The 20,943-nt window shown below is 40.7% G+C and overlaps 1 protein-coding gene across 4 annotated transcripts; it reads right to left on the reverse strand.

Annotated features, from left to right (window-relative positions):
• Nucleotides 1-2,162: 2,162 nt before the first annotated feature.
• On the reverse strand, nucleotides 2,163-18,727 carry mafgb (v-maf avian musculoaponeurotic fibrosarcoma oncogene homolog Gb). Of its 4 annotated transcripts, XM_032526554.1 has the most exons (4): nucleotides 18,451-18,727; nucleotides 6,485-6,614; nucleotides 4,652-4,717; nucleotides 2,163-4,565 (listed from the first exon to the last, which is right to left on the reverse strand). In XM_032526554.1, exons 2-4 carry the CDS (start codon nucleotides 6,572-6,574, stop codon nucleotides 4,080-4,082), a joined length of 642 nt encoding a protein of 213 aa, XP_032382445.1. In that variant the 5' UTR covers nucleotides 6,575-6,614; nucleotides 18,451-18,727; the 3' UTR covers nucleotides 2,163-4,079. The 4 variants fall into 4 exon arrangements, with proteins under 4 accessions (XP_032382445.1, XP_032382461.1, XP_032382468.1 ...); XM_032526570.1 differs by lacking the exon at nucleotides 6,485-6,614 and having other exon boundaries at nucleotides 18,451-18,722; XM_032526577.1 differs by lacking the exons at nucleotides 6,485-6,614; nucleotides 18,451-18,727 and adding an exon at nucleotides 17,733-18,415.
• Between the last annotated feature and the right edge of the window lie 2,216 nt (nucleotides 18,728-20,943).

A 20,943-nucleotide genomic window follows, 5' to 3' on the forward strand; every position in this document is an offset into this window, starting at 1 on the left:
AAAAAAAAATAAGAAGGGATGGGATAAGTGAAGTGGGAAAGAGTTTTATCAGATGTGTCTTCACCACCCCTTTCTGCCTCTGTTAAATATTTATAGAAGTGGTTTAGGTTGCTTGGGTTTGTAATGAAATGTATTTTCAAAAGGAGGGTATGACCCCTGTACAAGCAGTGGAAAATAAGGTCAGCATTGTCTTAAAAGCTCATAAACTCTGTTATGAAAAGCCTGGCAATTGCTAAAGATGAATAGTTGTCAGCTGATTATGTCTGCAGAATGAACATTAAAAAGAAAGTTCTGTAATGTTTAACATCACTTATTTAGAGAACTAACACCCTGATCGGACACTGCTACACACTGGAGAAATAAAACAACCAAACAAGATATTCATGTCTGGAAGACAAAAATAACGATATTCATCAGTTCGACTACAGGCCTTGCATTATAGCTACAGTATAATTTAAATTGATCAAACCTATTTGATGATTTTTACGTTTTCACAGTTAATTGTTAAGTGACTCTCTGTAACAGCAATGTAAGCCACAACACATAAACTGGATTTAAACAGAGACAAACTGGCGCTGGCATTTAAAGCCAACTTTAAATTGCAAAACACTCTGTATATGAGCTCTTTAACCTTGTCACATCACACAATACCTGCAATTATAAAACAGACAACTTGACACAACAACAACAACTACAAAAGTATTACTGCTCCTGTGTGGCAGGAGGTCTAATTTTGCCTTACACAGTTTGCATAATTAGAGATGTCTTGTGAAATATATAATATATGGGGAAAAAAATCCAATAGAAAATCAAATAATAGCATTGTCATATTACAAAACAGGACACGTAAAAAAAGTACAGAGCACATACATACCGATACTGGCTGTGATACCTATATTTACTTGTAGCTGAATATCACATGATAACACGTTGTAAAAAAAAAAAAAAAAAAAAAAATCAGACATTTTAATGTGACATTTGGAGTTCTCTGATTTCATGGTTGACTGAACATACAAATCAGTGTAAAGATTATGGAGGAATAATATTTTTTTAAATATGAAACCCATTTCCCTTCCAATGCCTTCGCTCACTGTAGGGTACAGATCCAGACATACCGGTACCTCCCTATCTTAATAACTGCACAGCAGTAGGCTAGTTAACTCCCTTTTCTTCACAGTGGAAAAGTAGCGGTTCAGGTAAAAAGGCGGCATGTACTGTTTTGCTTTTATGTAAATTGCTTCTATTTCAGTAAATGATTTAAAATCAGGTTTTCATTAGGTAAAAAAACAACCAATTTGAGGCAATTGTACTTTGTGTAGTAAACCTAAACTCTTTGACAGACAAACTATTAAATAGCATTAAATACATTTTGTTTAACTTCATAAAACACCAAATACATTAACAAATTTGTTTCACTTCCCTGACACTTACAGAACAATTCGAAAACAAAACAGGAACATTATATATATATATATATATTCATAACTATATAAAATGTACACAGCAAAAAACAAATAGTTTTATCTCACACTACAAAAATAAGTTATTGAAGGAGTAGGGGTGTTGCAGCTATACAGGCCCATTGTTAAGTTTCACACCACTGTTACCTTGTCAGATGACGTGAATACACAGTATCAAACTTGTGAGGTTTACCATAACACTTCCTCACCTCATCGGTCATTCTAGCTGCAATAACAAGCTTTCAACACTGCAAGGACCAAAACAAAGCCACAGAGGCCTGAAATACGGAAAACGGGTCTGCCAAAGTGAAATTTAAAAAATGTACCAATCATGAGTGCATATTACAAGCAGATAAATACACTAACACGTCCGCAGTGCTGGAGCTGAACGACAGGGCAGGGAGGACAAAGATCTTATGATTAGAGAAAAGAGTGCAGTTACCCCCAGTGTCATCACCCGCTTCGGCTTGAAACGAAACAAGGATCAAAGTCAAATCCATGAAATAGTGAACATTAATAGTTACCTCGTCACATACGTACACAGCACACCACACGCTAGTTCACGGTTACACACACGTGCCTAGTCACTAGAGAAAAAACAAAGCTATTCAGTAGTTAAGCCACTTTTGGTACAATTGCAAAATAGAGAGATACTGTATATCAAACAGATTTTGTTATACCTTTTTTTTTTTTTTTTTTAATAGGTCATTACAAACAATGCAAAGATAATTGTCTTTATAAAATTCCAGACTCTACCATACAGATACAGATTCTTGGAGTATAGAACACCACGTAAGACTACTTTTTTATGGTAAAACTCGTGTGAAATGACATCCCATTTGTGTGACTGGAAATTTGGAGAAATATCTTTGCTGTCCTTGCGGGCTGACTGCATTGTCAGTTATCACCCTAGCACTTGCAAAGTGAGCTTTGTGGTTAAAAGCAAGATGAATGCAACTTAAACCACTTTAAATTGAGGCAATAATGTTGCTGTAGGTGTAATTACCTAGATATCTGAGTCAGTAGCCAATTAAATTCATAAATATGCAAACCAAGTCATTAACAGAAAACAGAAAGATGGACTTTTACTCAACAGAACATCAACTTTCTAAAGCATGTTCTGTGCAAGGACATGGAGCTGTTTTACAAACCCTTTTTGTTTGTTTTCTTTAAATAAATAAACTGCCAAGTCACATAAATGGGTGTTATTAATATAATTAATCCTGCTACTACACAGCTCATACAACAACACACAGCCAGAGTTAAATGCTGTCACAACCTGATTCCTGATTGGTCAGTGTTTCACATTTAGCACAGGTATAAGCAAACACCTGCATTGAACCTTCACCGTCCTTCCACAATTCCCAACGTCCTCTCTACTTCTTCTTGATGCATATCTTTAGGAGACCAAGGCACTTGCCCTTCCGATTTTCGTGAATATACTTAGAGGACCTCAAACAGACAGAAGACAACTTTCTCTTAATTTAGCTCTGGTGTTCAAAAGACCATTTCCCTGAAGATTCCTACAAATATACTAACTTTATCTCCTTTTCTCTCTATAGTATGTTGTGTTTGATTTTTGGTAAATATCAATTGCTTTATCCCACCTCTTTCTGTTAGATCCAGGAAGTACTGTGTGTAATGATGGAAACCAGCCAGAATTAAAAAATGGAAGGACAGAGAAAGAATAGACGAGAGAAAGAGAGCTGGACAGAGAAAGTGAAGAGACCGTAGTAAAAATACAGCTAACTAAATATAGTCATACCAAAACGAACACGCGCCACAGAATTTCACAGAATTCCTGATATATAACAATTGACACACAGAGAATACACTTTGGACCTCATGTGAATGACAACACAGTACAAAACATTTGAAATACATTTACCACCATTGTGTAATATATGTTTTTCTATAGTACTTTTCTGAAAAGGTTCTTGGCTACGGTGGAGCATGATGGGACTTCTCTTCAGCCACTGAAATCAGCAGGGCACATTAAATCTGGTGGATTCATTTGGAACTCAGGGACCCAACACTCTTTGTGTCCATCTGATTAGATGACTGCTATAACTAACACAATAATACCTTCTTTCTGATTCAATTACATATGTAATGCACGTGTTACAATATATTTTGTTGGTGTAGCGAATTTAAATGTTTTACATCTTGTTTTGGGCAATCGTCCACTTTAAATATTTACACACTTACAAATATCTTGATCTACCAGCAGTAAAACTTGACATTGAACACTGATTTTTCCAAAGTGATTGACTTTTTTTCGTTTTTTTCCCCCCCTGCTGGCCTGGAACAAAATTAATCTCAAATAATTCTTTGACTTATCTAGGCTTTCAGTGACCGTAGGAACCCTGTGTGTCTGTCCTGTGCTAAATGATCAGGCGCTGACCGAGGACTTACATCTTTATAGTCTCAATAAACTTCCTCTGCTTCCATCCTTTCCTTCACCTGCACTGAACTGAGACAGGTGACGGGCACATGCAGAGGTGATGTGATCAAGACTGCCCAGCTGTCAGTGCAGGTGGAGGAGGGGTGGCCAGCAGAGAAGAATTACTCTGTTGCAGCTGAACTCCATCCCGACACCCTCATCTATCTTCCCCTCCCTCAAGACCGTGCATCTGTTTTTGACTTCACTATTGTAATCACACTCGTCGCTGTTGCCATCTTACCCGGTATGAGTGGGCCGATGACTGATGACGCCATACCTCCCCCTCCTCCTGCCACCCCAGCCCTCACCCCAACCCCGACAGTGGGGCTCCTTGCCACAGTCCTGGCAAAGGTCTGTAACGCCTCGTACTTAGACCTCAGAGCGTCCAGCTCCACACGCATCGAAGCATTCTCATTGGCCAGTTTGTCCACCTCCTGCTGCAGCTGGGTCTTCTGCTTCTCCAGCTCCTCCTTCTGAGTGACTCGCTTCACCCGGCAGCTGGCAGCGTAGCCCCGGTTCTTTAGGGTGCGCCGCCGTTGTTTCAGTTGCAGGATCTCTTCTTTGGTGAGCCCTCTAAGGTGCTGGTTCAGCTCCCGCACTGACATGGTCACCAGCTCGTCGTCTGTGAGGCTGGTGCCATTCTCCCCCGGCTCACGCTTCACCTGGAGGAAACAGGAGGAAGAAGAGGAGTGAGACAGAATTACATATCAAACAAAGACAATCCAGTGTAAAATATGCACTCTCTCACCTTCAAGGCTTTATTTCCTTTGTTAGTCGTCGTCATGCCACAAGTGCCTTGCTCTTCTGAACAGACCTACAGAGATGCAAGAGAATACAAAACATAAGCAAACAACCAACATAAAAGACAACTGAAGTTCTGCGTGAAGCCAGTTAACAGAGTAACAGTATTTAAAAAAGACAATCCCTGTGATTAAGAACCATAAAGGTTCCTAACGGTTCAATAAGAACTTTAATTGTGTGTTAAAACCCACCAGGACCAAATTTAAATCTACTGTTGGAGAACTCTGTGAGCATGGTACAGTACCATGCATCTGTGTCACAGTGCAGGAGTAAAAGTGACAGACAAACAGCTTTTCTAAGAATTTCCCTGACTTCCTGTTTCCTGGTGGTTACACACACTGACAGTGCCCACTACCTTTGTGTTGTTGAACTCTTATTGGTTGGCTTTAGGCCAACAGGAATGAAGTGAGCATAAAGAAGAAAAGGAAGTGGTAGAATTTGTGGGAAAGACTCCAGGGGAAAACCAACTGTTAGAGCTCTAAACACACACACACACACACCCACACAATATATATAAACCTACACCTACTAGGGATGAAAATGAAGGCAAACCAAATATAGTGATGTATATGCATTTGTACAAAATGGGAAACAAGAAACAAAAGGAATGAGACAAAAATGTGTGAATCAGAAGTCAACAAAGCAGGAGCCTGGAAGTGCAAAAGATGAGATCAGTCCTTAGAGCGCACAGCTCCACAGATGAACATCTCCACACACTCTCAATGAGATGCTTTGTATGGTGCGTTGGTCTGGCTCTCATCTCTCAGACCTGTGTGTGTGTGTGTGTGTGTGTGTGTGTGTGTGTGTGTGTTTGATGAAGGGCGACTATTGTTGCTGCTGCTGAGCGATCATCATGAGACCAGTCATGATGACTCAGCAGATTCCTGATCTCACTCTCTCACCCCTTCCTCCCCCCCCCCTCTCCTGCTGCAAAAATTTCTGCTCTCTTCACTTTCACTGTTCGCTTTTTTATCCCTCCCTCATTGTTTTTTACACCACTTACAAACATGTAACTCCTTTACTAAAAGGTGAGGATTTGCCCTACACATAGCAGCAGTCTGAGGAAAGCCTACATGCCATGAGGGGGGTCAACGAGAGGACGTGCTTGCATCCGATTGGCCAAATGCGGTTGTCTTCAAAGTATTAGCCAAACCTTCACAGCTGATACTGCTGAATTAAAAGTTTAGTAAAACCAATTTGCAGATCAAAGGCAGTCTGTTGTATTCATGTATGCATTTATACTCTTGTATGTATTTCAGACCAGGGCCACTTTAAAAAAAAAGTAAGAAGCAGATTTGGAAATAATAATATATTTCCTCAGTCATTCACAAGTTGGGTAATTTCAAAAGCTCCTTGTTATAGGGAAGTGATGACCCGTGTCTGCTCTTGTTTTATTCTTATTTTTTTCTGTCAAAGGCACGACACTGAGCATGCTAGTGAACCTCCCCCACAATGCACTTCTGTCTGTCTGTGATGAGTGTTTGTCCAAGCGCTGCCACATATCCTGCAGTTATAAATAGCAGGAGAGCAAAGAAAAATGTATGCTAAACGCACATACAAGTAATAATCCATGCAAACAATGCGTGGCAAATGCACAGTAAGTCAAAATGATGTCATAAATTCAGTGAAACTATAAAGAATATAAAAAAGAGCCATGCTACACTTTTCCTCAAACAGTAGTTCTACAATAATGGAGCTTCATTCAAAGCGTTTGACTTCAGCACTTCAGGTACTCCTTAATTGCTTAGGGTCAGTTAATTAAATTAGGCTTTTATTTAACTGTGTATATCAGAGCTTCTTCCATCGTCATGTACCACTGCATTCTTGCATTTTGTTGGGATGCAGCCTCCCACAGCTGGAGGTGCATCATTGCACAATAGATGGATCAAAGACATGAAGACAGAGGGTGGCTGTTGGGGGTGGGGGTAGAGAATAGTGTGTGTGGAGGGGGGGCTTTTCTGCCAGGCACTGGTTTATTTCCCCTGTGCCCAACCCCCCATAACCCCATCTACATACAAACAAAAAGCATGCCAGCAAGCACATACATGTATACACATCCCCCTGCTGCCATGCCAGTAGGGCACAATAAAACACACAAGGAAAACACTTGCCTGCAAGCACACAAAAGTGCAATTGTAGTTATTATTAAAGTGCTAAACTACTTGATACATGTGGACATTAAGCTTACTGTGCATGCGTGGTTCAGAGGTTTTATTCCATACTTAGCACATACATAAAATGTCTTAGATAACAGCAACTAGCAAATATAAATACTGCAGGTGCACAAAAAGTACCTGTACTATTTATGTCTATACCAGTGCAGCTTCTTTGTAATTATTTTTACTATCTGCAATTTCCTTAGTTTCAGATGGCTTACTTAGTTATAACCATCGATCACTGTCTGTGGTAGGTAAAAGTTTTCAGTAAAGATGAGAAACACTCTGGTTACAAATGTGCCAGATTTAGCTATAAACAAAAATAAAAGTAACTGTTGGATCTGATCATAAAATAAGCCAACTACGTTACACTGATAAGTTAAAAAAGGATGGTATCTGTGCAATGACTACAGCTAATGATTGTTTTTATCAATTAATCTGCCACAAAATTGTTTTTGTTATAAGATGTAAATATATTTAAGATATTAAGTTTAATCTCAAATAGCATCTGTTCACATTTGAAGAGCTTTAGCGTATTGATTTTTGGTGATTTTGCCATTGTTATAGAGTAGTGGTTGTAGGGGTTGTTGTTTGTGTTGTTGGGGATATTTCATCAAGGTTAGACAACAAAAAACCGGACTTACCCCACAGCTTAAAATGGCAATAAAGTGTGTGTGTGTGTGTGTCTGTGTGTGTGTGTCTCAGGCCATGTGTAAGTCACCCAGGTTAAGGATCATCTGCTGAGCAAAGGCATCGCCATTCATCTTAGGCGTATACATCCACACATACACACACATGCACAAACACATGCACACAAAGTGCCAGAGGTGTCCTTCCCATAATGCTTGCGGGGTGGTCGCTGCAGTGTGGTCAATGCCACAGCCACTGTTGCTACAACTGACAGCTTTTTTGCTGTGGCAGGCTGTATTTTTATGGAGCAACTAAAAGAACGCTGACAACTCAAGAGCAGAGCTGCTTACGGTTACAGTGGAAAGCCAACACACACACATACTCTCTCAAACACACACACACACACACACACACACACAGGATGGGACATGGATGGAAGAAGATGCGAGAAGTGGTGGAGATGAGTAAAATATGGCTAGAAGACATGAAAAGATAAGAAAGTGGGGAGAAAAGAGAGTGAGGAGTTTGTGGGATAGGAAGGTGAAGACAGGCTAGGTAAGAAAGGAGGAGAAGAGGAGGGGGGGTACTTGTGGTGGTGAAGGAGGACTGAAAGAATGCTGACGTCTCCAGAGCTGATTAGCGTTACAGCGGAGACATCACACCCACAGCCGAGAAAAATGCTGAGTATGGAGGGAGGACAGGGTGCGGGGTGGGGGGGGGGGGGGGGGGGGCAAATGACAAGGGAGAAAGAAGAGAAGAAAAGAGAGAGGCAAGTGAGTAGGAAGGAGGAAGGGAGGGAGACAGAGGTGGGGTGGAGCGAGGAACGGCGATGAGAAGGAACAGGAGGGGGGGGGGGAGAGAGAAGAGAAAGAGGGGGGTGGGAAAGCGTTTGGGTGAAAATGCATCCAACACATTGTAAGAGCTTAGCTGTTGGGTAGGAAGGGGGGGGGGGGGGAGAATGGGCGGGGGATTGGGGTTGGGTAAAAAACCTGAACTCAGCAACGACCACGACAAAACCTCCAAAGAAAAGTTCTGAAGCTGATCCAGTGCAATGAAACTACTGCTGACCATCTCTCGCTCTCCCCCAACCTTTTGCTTTCTGTCTCACCACCACACACACACACACACACACAACACACACACCACACACACCACACACAACACACACAAACACACACACACCACCACACACACACACACACACACAACACACACACACACACACACACACACACACACACACGCACACACACGCACGCACACACGCACACACGCACACACATAAATCAAGTCCTGGAAAAAGGATGAAAAGGAGAGTAAAAGTGTGGCAGAAGGGAAACACAGTGATCATAGGGTTTATAAAGACAGATTAAAGAGCACAAGGAACTGCACAAGACAGAAAGCACAACTCCTATCTCTTCCTAGTGCAGACAAACATGATGATGAACTCTATGTGAGTGTGTGTGTGTATGTGTGTGTGTCTTCAGACAGAGCTCTAATTAATCTTGTTTGAGAGCACCTTTGCTCGAGCCACACAGAGAGGACTTTCTTAGAAAGAGACTGTCTACTTAAAGCAGGTGGCTTGTTCCACAGACACACACACAGAGTAAAATAAATAGCCAGATTAGACGCTTCAAAAACAACCCAGGGGCTGGTGTGTGTGGGTGTACATGAGAATAAACAAGCTAGCATATAAAGAATGATCAAGAAAAGACTGTAAAGAGCCACAAGTCGGTTGTGATGCAGTGGCCAGTCTGTCTTTATTGAATAACCCAACATAACAACTGCTTTAACTGTGCCTCCTCCCTCAGGCAACTCTCTGAGCAATAATAGAGAACACAAAGTATGGCAGCAGAGTGAGGCGGTGAAGACACAGAGAGGACATGATGGAAAGACTAGAACAAAATGTTGGGACCGTGAATTAAAACCTTGGAGCGCCACATTACTGGGATCCTGGCTGCAGTCCACATTGGCTTTGTTATAAAATAAAATAAAAGAGGGAGCAGTTCTCATTGATCGAATGTGGGCCGAGGGTGTTGAGGGAGTTGGTAAATAATTAACGATGAGCGCTGTGTGAAGGCTAATTGAGAATTAGGAATCAGATCAGCGATAATGGCAACTTATAGAGAGGGGGCCGGCTCACAGCAGAGACACAGGACCATGGAGAGAGGGTGAGTAGCTGAAGAGATAGGGGGAGAAAAGACACCCCAGTTTTAGCCATGTGTGTGGAGAAGGAGCAGGAGGCTATTAACTAGGAGGTATGCAGAGCGTGAAATAAGCATGATAACACAGACAGAGAGGGGAGGAAGAGGAGATGGAGAAAACACAAGGAAAAGAATTGCAAAGAAGCAAGAGCCTGGCCCCTCATATGCATATTATAATATGTCAGGAGAAGAGCGATCACTTTCAGACTGTTCGTAGAGTTCAAAATAGGTGTGTGTGTGTGTGTGTGTGTGTGTGTGTGGGCACGCGCGCTGGTTAAGTGTGCGCTAGATAGTGTTTGTCTAAGTGTGTTATTAAAGGCGAGAAAAAGTCCTGGCGTCGACACGTTTTTCCCATTCCAGGTAGTAAGTTGGAGTGTGATGACAAATTTCCCAACACAAGCAAAAAAACCTGCACTGTCAGGCAATTGAGCTCTGGGTCTTCTTTTTTTCACAAGTGCTTTTTTTGTAAGAAGAGAGAAAGCATGTACCGTAGGTTAAGTTGGTTCTCTCTTTGTGTGTACATATATATGTGTGCGTAAAAAACAGAGGGCTGTGAGGAAGACAGAGATAAGTTAAACGACATTACGACATTATGGATCGACCGATGTGGATTTTTTAGTGCCGAAGCCGATACGGGCTGCCAATTTTCTTGAGCCGATATTTGGAGCCGATACTGCTTTTGCTCGCTTTAATTTACATCACAAAAATGTGAACCCTGCCACATTGCATTAGTTTTCGGAATCTGCTCTGCCATTTCTTAAAAAATAACAAACAAAAAACACAAATCAGTGTCACTTCTTCAATTATCTTACATTCATATCACCTAAATTATGTGTGCAATGTGCATCACATGGATGGGTGCACTGCATATGGTTAACTGGGCAAAAGGCTTTCATCAACGTCTACAACACAGCCGTGAGGATGCATTACTAGCTGACATTTTTTAAGACAGATATAATCTGGTCATCACAAAATGTCCTTTGTCAACACATTTAAATAATCGGCGAACGCAGCAGCATAGACGGATGCTGATACACGTAAAAATGCAAATATCGGCCCGATTTATCGGCCGGCAAATAAAATCTGTCTATCACTAAACAACATGTCGCGTTTATTTGCCCCAGAAGCTGTACATCTGTCAACAGAACTGACTTGAGACAAAGAGAAAGTTTTGGTTCAGCAGCAAAGTTAGCATGGTGTGACTCTGTGGGGATGCATTTGTCATAATCAGTCTCATGAATGAGGAAATATCATCAGAAGTATATAGTTAAGTCCAGAAAGGAACAAGAGGAGATATGTTTGTAGCTCATGGAGGTGTCATGGAGAGCAGCAGCCTTTTGCACGGGGACATTCCTGGTGACTATTTTAAGGTTTCACATTTGCTGCCACTCATTTAAGATGGTATGACAGGCATTATGGCACACAAACAATACACACTCACAGGACCATTAGCATTTGGGCACACTCTATAACAATGTCTCTTTTCCTTTATACAGTTACTTTAGTTTGTTTCTCTGACTGCCAAACATTTAAAACAAGACATCTTCTAGCAGAACATGTGCTAAACCGAAATCACTAATTTATATGTGATATGTACTTCTACATAGTTTATGTAAAAAAAAATTCAAATTAGACGTGCCTCAAAAAAAGCAGAAGAAAGCTAAAAACTTAAAGTTCTTAACATTTGTGTTTGTGCATCATCTAAATGTATTTTTGTCTTTAATCTTACGTAATAGTATCTTGCACGGCTTCCAGTACAAAGGACAACAGAAGTCATAATGAAAGTTATTTTTTACTTCTGGTTTTTTTTGTCAGCTTTAAAGCTGAAAGAATAGGTTGATAAACCAATTAGATTGATTGATCAAATTAAACATTTTAATGGTTTAACAGCACTAGTCAAAACAGTCCTGATGTAAAATGTCCAAACTAGGCTTTAATGTGAACAGGGAACTGTTGCTGAATGGAACTAATGTAATACCACAGGTGAAGCCAAAGAGCTGGTGCCCCATTTGAGGCACTCACACATCTTTGTGCCCTCTCTTTTATCCTTGGCCTTGATCCACACTGTGTGTATGCGTTTTTTTTATTTAAAAGGTTTAGAAATTCATACCACAATGCTGGGATCGTCACACTGCGGTTAAAAAAAATGCAGCAATTTGGCGCATAGAGATGATGCAACTGGCAGACAACTGCTGGTACCGATACTCCTGTTACCAGGGCCTTGCATCTCCACGGCTACATTCCCAATAGCTCAACACTGCACGCAAAACAAAGTCACTTCTGGTATGGAGTGTATGCGTTTCTATTTGTGTATGTGTGATAACAAGTAGTCTCCTTCAAACTAGAGCCGTCTCAAAAACCTCCAAAATAAACTCAAAGGTCCTTGGAGGGAAAACATGAGACGTTGACTCAGACTGCTGATCACAGAGTTGAGATTTTTGATACATAAAAGTGGCTTTGTAATATTGGTCATTTGAACAAATTTCAGGACAGAAGGTCGGATCAGTAATTTAAGCTACAGAACTTAAACATGTTTTCCATTTCCAAATCCTTTTGAGTTTACTTGCATTGGGATTTATCTTTTTTTTTTTTGGTTCTCAGTGAGGTAATGTAAATTAGGAGCCAAGACACTTGTGGAGGGAGGGTACATTGCACACACACACACACACACACACACAACAAAATAACACAAGGACATGCAGCACACTCATACGGAAGCAAGAGAAACAGTGGAGCACAGCAATGATTATGCACCCGATCTGCTTACACCATATTTCATCATTACTGTGGAGAAAAAACACTCAACTATTGATCTGCCCCACTGCTTCCTTTTCTCTCTGCCTCTCTCTCACCCACTCTCCCATTCCGTCTTTTACTTATCTCTTTTTATGTCTCTCCCACTCTCAGAAATTTGCAAACATAACAAGACTTTTTTGAAATTGATCCCAGTAGTAAACAAGACCATAAACATGCAGTACTTAGAAATTATCTCCACAAACTCTCTCACACACACACACACACACACGAGGTGGACACAATATTGTGAACACCTGTGCAATCTAGTGCAATCCAGTACTATAGCCCTGCAATAAAGGATGCCTTTGTGAAGTTTCATATTTAATGCAAATCCCAAAACATGTTACTAGTGTAGTCTGTATTAACGTTTCCTTTCAGGGTCTGTTCAGGTGCCGCCGGAAATTGTCGGAAATGTCCCACACCTTTTGCCTTCTTTGTGTTTGTGTTGGCATTCTAAACTCCGGCCGATTGTTAAGGACTATGGTTACCTGCTCCTCAGATCTCTGCAGGGTAAATACAGACAGCTAGCTGGACTATCTGTCCAATCCGAATTTTCTGTTCTAAAACTACTTTTGACAAGCAGTTGTTCCACAAAAACAAGTTCCTTCCTGAGGCTATTTTGCAGAGGCACCGTAATTGTTTCCTGAACTTAGCGCCGCCCATGACAGTTGTGATTGGTTTAAAGAAATGCCATTAAACCAGAGCATGTTTTCGCCCATCCCACGCCAGACCCTCCTTTGCAGCGCTGTGGGGGAAGGTCTGGCGATGCAAGACTAGTTACAATGCAATGCTGTACATTACAACCAAAATACTTACTATTAACCACCACCTTAAAATTATAGATTTAAACGAACACCTCTTGACAATTGAGGTTGGGCATTGAACCTTAATAACTTTCACTTTGTCCGTAGCACCGAGTTTCAAAAACTGTTGAGTACCATATTTCCTGGGTGATATTGCAACTTTACTAATTTTAGACTTTTCGTTCAAGGAAAGTTAATGAAAGAAAGCAACGATACTCATCTCTAATGTAGATCAGCATTAATCCTTTCAGGAAGACCTAACTGTTAATCGATGCACTCCTAAATCCATTCAGCTGTTACCCTAATAAATGTATGTTTTATCATGCTGTGTATAACTGTCGCATATCTGCAGATAGTTCTCTCCTTGTGAAATGTATCTCAGCGTAAATCCTTTCAGGAAGGCCTCACTCTTAATCAATGCTCTATCTAACTGGAATCAGCTGTTGGAGGCGTTCACCTTCCTGCTAAACCAATCAGATTTGTACACAAATGGCAAGCGCCAATCACAGAGTCACAACCTTGCTTTAAATAAGTGTTTCTCTCTTTGCTATCAGCTGTCGTTGCAGGCAAAGAGTGCAACCCTCCACCTCCTCTTCCACCTCCCCTTCCACCTCCAGTCATCTACTCCAGCTGACCGATTCAGAGTCTTCGGGCTCCTTCATCGCCACCACCGGTGTCTAGATTCCATCGGTGGGTCTGATGGATCTCTACCCCTATATACATATATATATATGAAAGATTTGTATAGTGATGGAGTCTAATAACCAAAGACTTTGTACATTTTATTTAAGCTGTAAAATAAATGTTATTTGCATATCTGCAAACATGTCTCACTGGATTGAATTGGGAATCAGTAAGACAAAAGGTGAACTTTATTAAATTCACTAGGGTAACATTTATGGCAAGGCTGTAATATTTTATTGCATGTTTGTAAGTTCCCATCCCTAGTAAACTTTATTAAAACTAGAGCTGACACGCTTCATTGATTGATAAGTTAATCGATAAAAAGTCTGCATATGTCATTATAAATCAAATATTTAGTTTTTTTTTTTACTTAACGCAACGTAAAAAGCAAGGCATTTAAAGAAATCACCTTTGGTGACGTCATTTTTTAACAATTTCTGACCTTTCATAGACTAAACGATTAATTAGTTATAAAACACAAAACAGACAAAGTTTTAAAGACACTAATGCAAACTAACAATTATTTTCATCAGTGTAATTTTCTCAATAGTGAATATAATATGCCAAGTAATAAGGAAAAATGTCCATCAACATTTCCTAAAGCCCAAGCTGACATATTCGTTTCATCTGACCAGCAGTCTGAAACACAATTCAGTTTTCTATTATAAGAGAAACAAACAGCAAATATTCACATTTCCGAAACTCGAACCAGTTTTTTTTTTTTTTTGCATTTTGCATTTTGCTGGGGGAAAAAAAGAGACTTAAACAATGGTTGCAGATTAGTTCTCTAATTAATAATTGATTTATCAACTTACTGTTTCAGTTCTCAACATGAGTGGACTCGTCCCCCCAGTATAAACTCCTGTCCTATCCTTCCTAGGGTTGGGAACCAAAACCCGGTTCCACTATGTTCCCACGCAAACGGAAAGAACGAAAATTTCAGTTCCTCATTACGGTTCCACTTAACGTGTCAACAGAAATATTTTCCCTCTGTCGCTCCAAAACGGACGGAAAAATATAACACTTTCTCTATAGTCTACCATGAGCTAGCTACCGTACATGTAGGCAACATTTAAAATGCCTTATTTTTCCTCTGGGCTCTGGTTAGCATACCAACTCAATATTTATTTTGTTGTTACTTGTTAATAGTGTAACTGTTATTTATTGTTAAATTACTGTAGCTGTGTGTTAGGTGACTTAGGTTTACTTGTTATATATTTAAATACTTTTACAACGTTAATATATTGTTAAATTTAAGTAATTTTCAATTAAACTCTATAAAAGAGCCTTTCTTTGATGTCATTTTTCAGTTTTTCAAGAATCGGTTTAGGAATAGGAATCGTTTTAAAAGTACCGTTCGGCATCGGAATTGAAAAAATCCAAACGGTAGCCAACCCTAATCCTTCCTCACACACCTAGAGGAGGTCTTCAGTGTTATATCAACTTGACCCCTGTACATGCAGTGAATCCAACAAGTGTATATGAGCACTCACACACAAAAACAATCCTCCGTCTGATGTGGTAAAACGGTGATGTTGCAGTGATTACATAGGACTTCCTCCTCTAAGTGAAGCGTTGGGCCAGACATTGTTAAAGGATAGAAAGGAATCAACTGCCAAGTGCAAAATGTTGTAATAGCCAACTGGTAGTCAAATCATCTCCTATTGCTACATCTTTCTACATATTGCAAGGAAAACACACGCACACACACACACACACACACACCCACACACACACACACACACACACACACCTGCTACTTATGTGCTTACTGTGCTCTCTCTCTCTCATATACAGCCCCAACAGCAACTAGATCTTAGTCTTAAGGGCCTAGGTGTTTTATATCTCCTGCTCTCTCACATGCACACACATACACAAACACACACACAGACACACACACACACATGGCAAGGCAAAGAAACTAGCTGTGGTAAGTAACAAGTGAAAACGCCATCTGTCAAGCGAGAGCGCATTTGCTTCGCCTCAGCATTTTCAGGGGAATGCCTTGAAGACAAAAAGGTCCTTGTTCTCAATCTCTCCGCAAATCCCATCTCTCATTCTTCCTCCCTCTTCCTTCATCCCTCTTGCTCCACGCGCCTTGCCGCTCCGCCACCATCAGCAAAGTTGCACACATAAGCATTGGTCAGCGTTCAATTACCGTGAACACCAGGGAAGGATGTGGAAAGTACTTGACAGAGAAATGCACTTCAAGCACTGATTAAATACTGATACCAAGTATAAAAAAGTTTAGCCCCTTGGTTGTGAGTGTGTGTGTGTGTGGTGTGTGTGTGTGTGTGTGTGTGTGTGTGTGAGAGAGAGAGAGAGGGAGAGAGACAGACAGTAAGGAGGGTTGCTCTTCTCTCTAATACTGATACAACTGTTTCATCATTATGACCCTCTATTACAGTACTTGCCAACTTGCTTACTACATACTTTTGATACACTCTGCAGAGTGCTGACTCTAACTAAAGCTGCTGATATGGAGTCATTAGGGGGTGAAGTTTCTGTTTTTCTTGAGCCCACAGAGCTTCCCTATTACTCTTCAGTGTTTAAGAGTTGCAATAATCATAGGTTGCTACCAGGCAGCAGATAATGGCCCATCTACGAGAAATCAATCAAGGATATTCTGTTGCAACGCATTAGAGTTCATTTCTATTTTTAGCACCATGTATATGTGGGTTCATGAGCAGTCAATGTGCAACATTAACTGACATGGGAATGCCTCCTACCCCTCCATTTCATTAGTTTTAATATATTTAATATTTAATATTTACACACCAGGATAAATTCTGATTTTTAGATTCTCAGACAAAAGGTGAGTGTGGTCACTGAAAATATCAAGGGCAGGATCACTGCTCTGCTTGTGACTGTAAAAAAATGTTTTATTCAAGTCATAAACCAAACGTATACAGAGGTTAATAAACTAAATAATTTACAGCATGGTAGTTATTATGCCTATGTGCACATTCTTCCCATTTGCTCTCTTATCCACATTGACTGAATATGTATTTGATCCCACTGATTAACCAAACCTCACTGAAAACAATTAACAAATTTAACACTGACATTTTAAACGCACATTCCTCAACCCACATAAGCTATCTTTATCCCCTAAATACGTCAAAATCCACTACATGATCGGACCTATCTATTTGAGAGCCAAACCCCCCAATACAAACTCAGCTCTGCCTTCCCTCGCGCCAGACCTTTGTCCGCTCGCTTACCGCCGGTGCCATGTTGCCATGGCTCCCTCATGCCTCCGCTCTGCTCGCGCAAACGTTGAGAAATAACAACGTGATGAATCAGCATCTCTGCCGCGAGCCCAGCTGGTCTACAACCGGTCACACCAGGAAATAGACTGTTTCTCTCTGTTTGAACACAAGTCAATTAAACGTTAAAATGTATCACCCAATGTGAATAGATACATGAACACAAGGCCTGAACAGAACAGCGTCTGACACAAAGCAAATGTCAAAACAGTCGCTGAACCAGTCACTGCTGCCCTCTCATTAAAGACTATAGCCTATCTCTAGCTAGCCGCCGGCCGTTTGACAGTTATATACAAACTACGACAGCTCAGTTGTTTATTGTTGTCACCGGCTTTTTATTTATTCCACATTTTACTTCTGTCACACCGCCAAGTCAGCAAGCAGCGAGTGGACGGAAGGTTAACTTAAGAGTCCGTGTAACCACTCGCAAAACAAGTAAAAAATCCCAGCACACACACTTAACGAACAGCTGAATGCACATCTTACCTGTAAAGAAGCAACACAAGAACGGGTTTGTGAAGCGACAGCGGGAATCTTCCAGTTTGTGTCCACCGCTGTCGCTTCAGCACCCCGAAGAGAGGACAGTCGGAGCTAACGTTGAGGTTATACGTGTTGTTTCCGAAGGTTTCCGCTCTCCTAAGTTGTTGCTCTACCTTAAGGTTATCCCTAGCTCTCCTTACGTTCCCCTTTCTAAATATCTAGCTAGCCATTTAGTAGCCAAAAAACAAGGGAATCCCCGGCCATACCAACGGTAACGAAAGCCGACTTGCATTCAGACTCCCCGCACGGTCTTCTAATTCCGACACATGGCTTCTTTTTTAAGCTTGACAGCCGTACGCAACGAAGCGTAGCCTACACCCCCTTTGTCTGTGTTAGTATGAAATCCCCGTTTGGTCGGTCGGCGTGACGGTCCGCTCGAACAGACCTGGTCTCTCGGAACCGTATGTGCAGGTCTGGATAACGACTGGATCGTGATGATTCAGCACTACCAGGCTGCTGCCCTTTAAACGGCAACGGCGTTGCCGTGAGTTCGGCTGAGCAAGACAACGCAGCGGCAGCGTAGCACAACGGGAACAAGCGGCAACACAAGCGCGGCGATAACGGCATGGCAGCGGCGGTGGCAGTGCACACTCAGCAAAACAACACCTCTATATTCAGCACTTTTAAAGGAATTTTAATTTTGATTTCGACAAAGCTGACTCACCACAAGTCAAACCGGCGCTTTTCGCCCACCGCACCTTCGAAGCTTGGGTTCGCCGATGGCTGGTCGACCCGGTGTGGAGAGAGACAGTTGGAAAAATGTTTCTTCGCTCACGCCTTCTCGCAGGTCTACATATATATCCACTCCTTCCTCGCTTGTTTTAGTCTATGGTCGGAGGCGCCAGACGTCAAATGATGTTTGGATCACATGGTTTCATTCATGAAGGATCTACGCAATCCGTACTTAAAGAGACATGAGACACTACTACGATGTGATGGACTGTTATAACAACAGTCGGTGTGGAAGGGTGACAAGACAGCCCCACCCCTGAGCATATTTCTAAACTTAGCACTTAGAGCTAACATTTGAAGTAGGCTACTGATTGGCTCCAACAATAGCAGGCTACAGATTGATGGAATTAAAAAAGAAAACATCTGATGCTGTCATTCTCATTGATTACCATCAACTTTGGGAAAGTTATATATTTTGTTTGTAGGTTACATGTATTAAATGTGACACCAGAGTTGAAGGTACTGTGACTTTTTTGTCAACTTTTTTTGTGATTTCATAAAAGTAAAAAGAAAGTTTGTCGTATAGGAAAAACAAAATGAAAAACAAAATGTGCATAAGTAAAGTTGTAACACACAGAGTCACTATAAATATTTATCAACACATAAATGTATGGCTTGGAAAAGATATACAATATTATAAATGTCCTCATTTTTCCTGAGGCCATGAAGTTGTAAATAATTGCATTTAGGATGCAACAGTATGACACTGTTTCATATATAAACTGCCTTAGTAGGCCTAATTTTGCAATTTTGTCTGGTTTGCAACTTTAAAATCCCACATTTTTAATCTACTTTTAGTTCAGAAGCTAACTGAAAACCATAAACCTGTATAAACGGATCACACACAATCCATCCTCAATTACAAGACAATTTAAAAACAAAACTATTAGGACCAATGTATAGTAGTTTATCAATACTCCATTTCCATTTCTGAGAAACTAATGACTTTCAATACAAGGCAAGAAAGCACTCAACCATTAGCAGCCTATTTCTGGATAATGCCACTTAGTTTATGATAAAATAGCCGGGACTACATACTCAACGACTGACATCTCCACTCGGCTGTTCACAGGCCTTTAAGAAATCAAAGCAAATCTCCGCCAGGCTGCTAAAAGTGAAGATTCATTTTGAAATACCACCTAAATATTGCATGGAATATTTAAGAAATGATTCATATTTAGCCCAGATGTAATAATACAACCTGTATGCCATACATACCTCACATAGCCTACAGCCATTGAATGGGTAACGTTAAGAATTGTGATTTCAGGATTAGTCTTTTTTATCAAAAGGAGCTCCAGACATTTTTTTCATGTGTCATGATGTGTTTCTTATTATAAGAGCCGTCCCTGCCCACACTACAGAGGAATGCAGGTTCTTGAGGAGATGCAGCATCCTGCACATATGAGGAAATGGCTGTAAAAATGGTCATTTTACTGGTAGCACGTAGGCAGCGGAACCACTAAAAGTAACTAAGTACATTTACACAAGTACTTGTACATTACTTGTAATTCCATTTTGTGCCACTTTACACTTTTAAGGTGTACTTTTTGATTACATTTATCTGACGGCTTTAGTCACTTTGCAGATTGTATCATTTTGAAATAGACCATTCTGCATAATAAGCACTTTTACCTGCAGTGCTTTCACTTAATAACCATTCTTGATGTGTCAACACAGAGGCAGTGGTGAAATGTAACTAAGTACATTTACACAAATGCTCTATTTTCAGTATGATTTCAAAGTAGTTTTGAGTATTTTTAGCTGACTACTTCTATTTTCAAATACATTGTACTTGTACTCTAATACATTTTCAGATGGAAATATTGTAACTACATTTAATCAACAGCAATATTTCACAAGTCACTTTGTAGTAATTTGAGAATTTTACATTCCAAGCATTTTATCAGTTTTTATACCAGAAACTGCCAAATAACAGCATGTAAATTAGTTCACCTCGACTACAGATACAACAACTAAAACGCTGCGTTTATGTTAATGCATCGGCAGCGATAATCCAATAATATAATAATTAACAATATTGTAACATTCTGAAAGAAGCATTTCTGTGTAATATGTATAACATGTAGTGCAGCATCCTTTTGATGAAGTAAAAGTTCTAAATGAGGACAGACCATATTCACCCACTCCAACACAACTGTGTGCATGTCTGATTCCCAGATGTGCATTGGTAGACCAAAGCTGAGAGTCCCCCAGGAACTCTCTATACATTGCACACTAGCATGAGAGGGAAGCCCATACTGCAGATTCACCCAATGTGTGGTAACTGTCAGAGCTTCCTCTTTCTGCAACCGTTTCACAAGACAGCTGCACCGAGCTGATACTGTATCAGACCGGGGATCGATCTCTCTCACTCATGCATACACGCATGCACAGACACACACACACACACACACACACACAC

The sequence above is a fragment of the Etheostoma spectabile genome, chromosome 2 (assembly GCF_008692095.1).
Source record: "Etheostoma spectabile isolate EspeVRDwgs_2016 chromosome 2, UIUC_Espe_1.0, whole genome shotgun sequence".
Classification (NCBI taxonomy): Eukaryota; Metazoa; Chordata; class Actinopteri; order Perciformes; family Percidae; genus Etheostoma; species Etheostoma spectabile.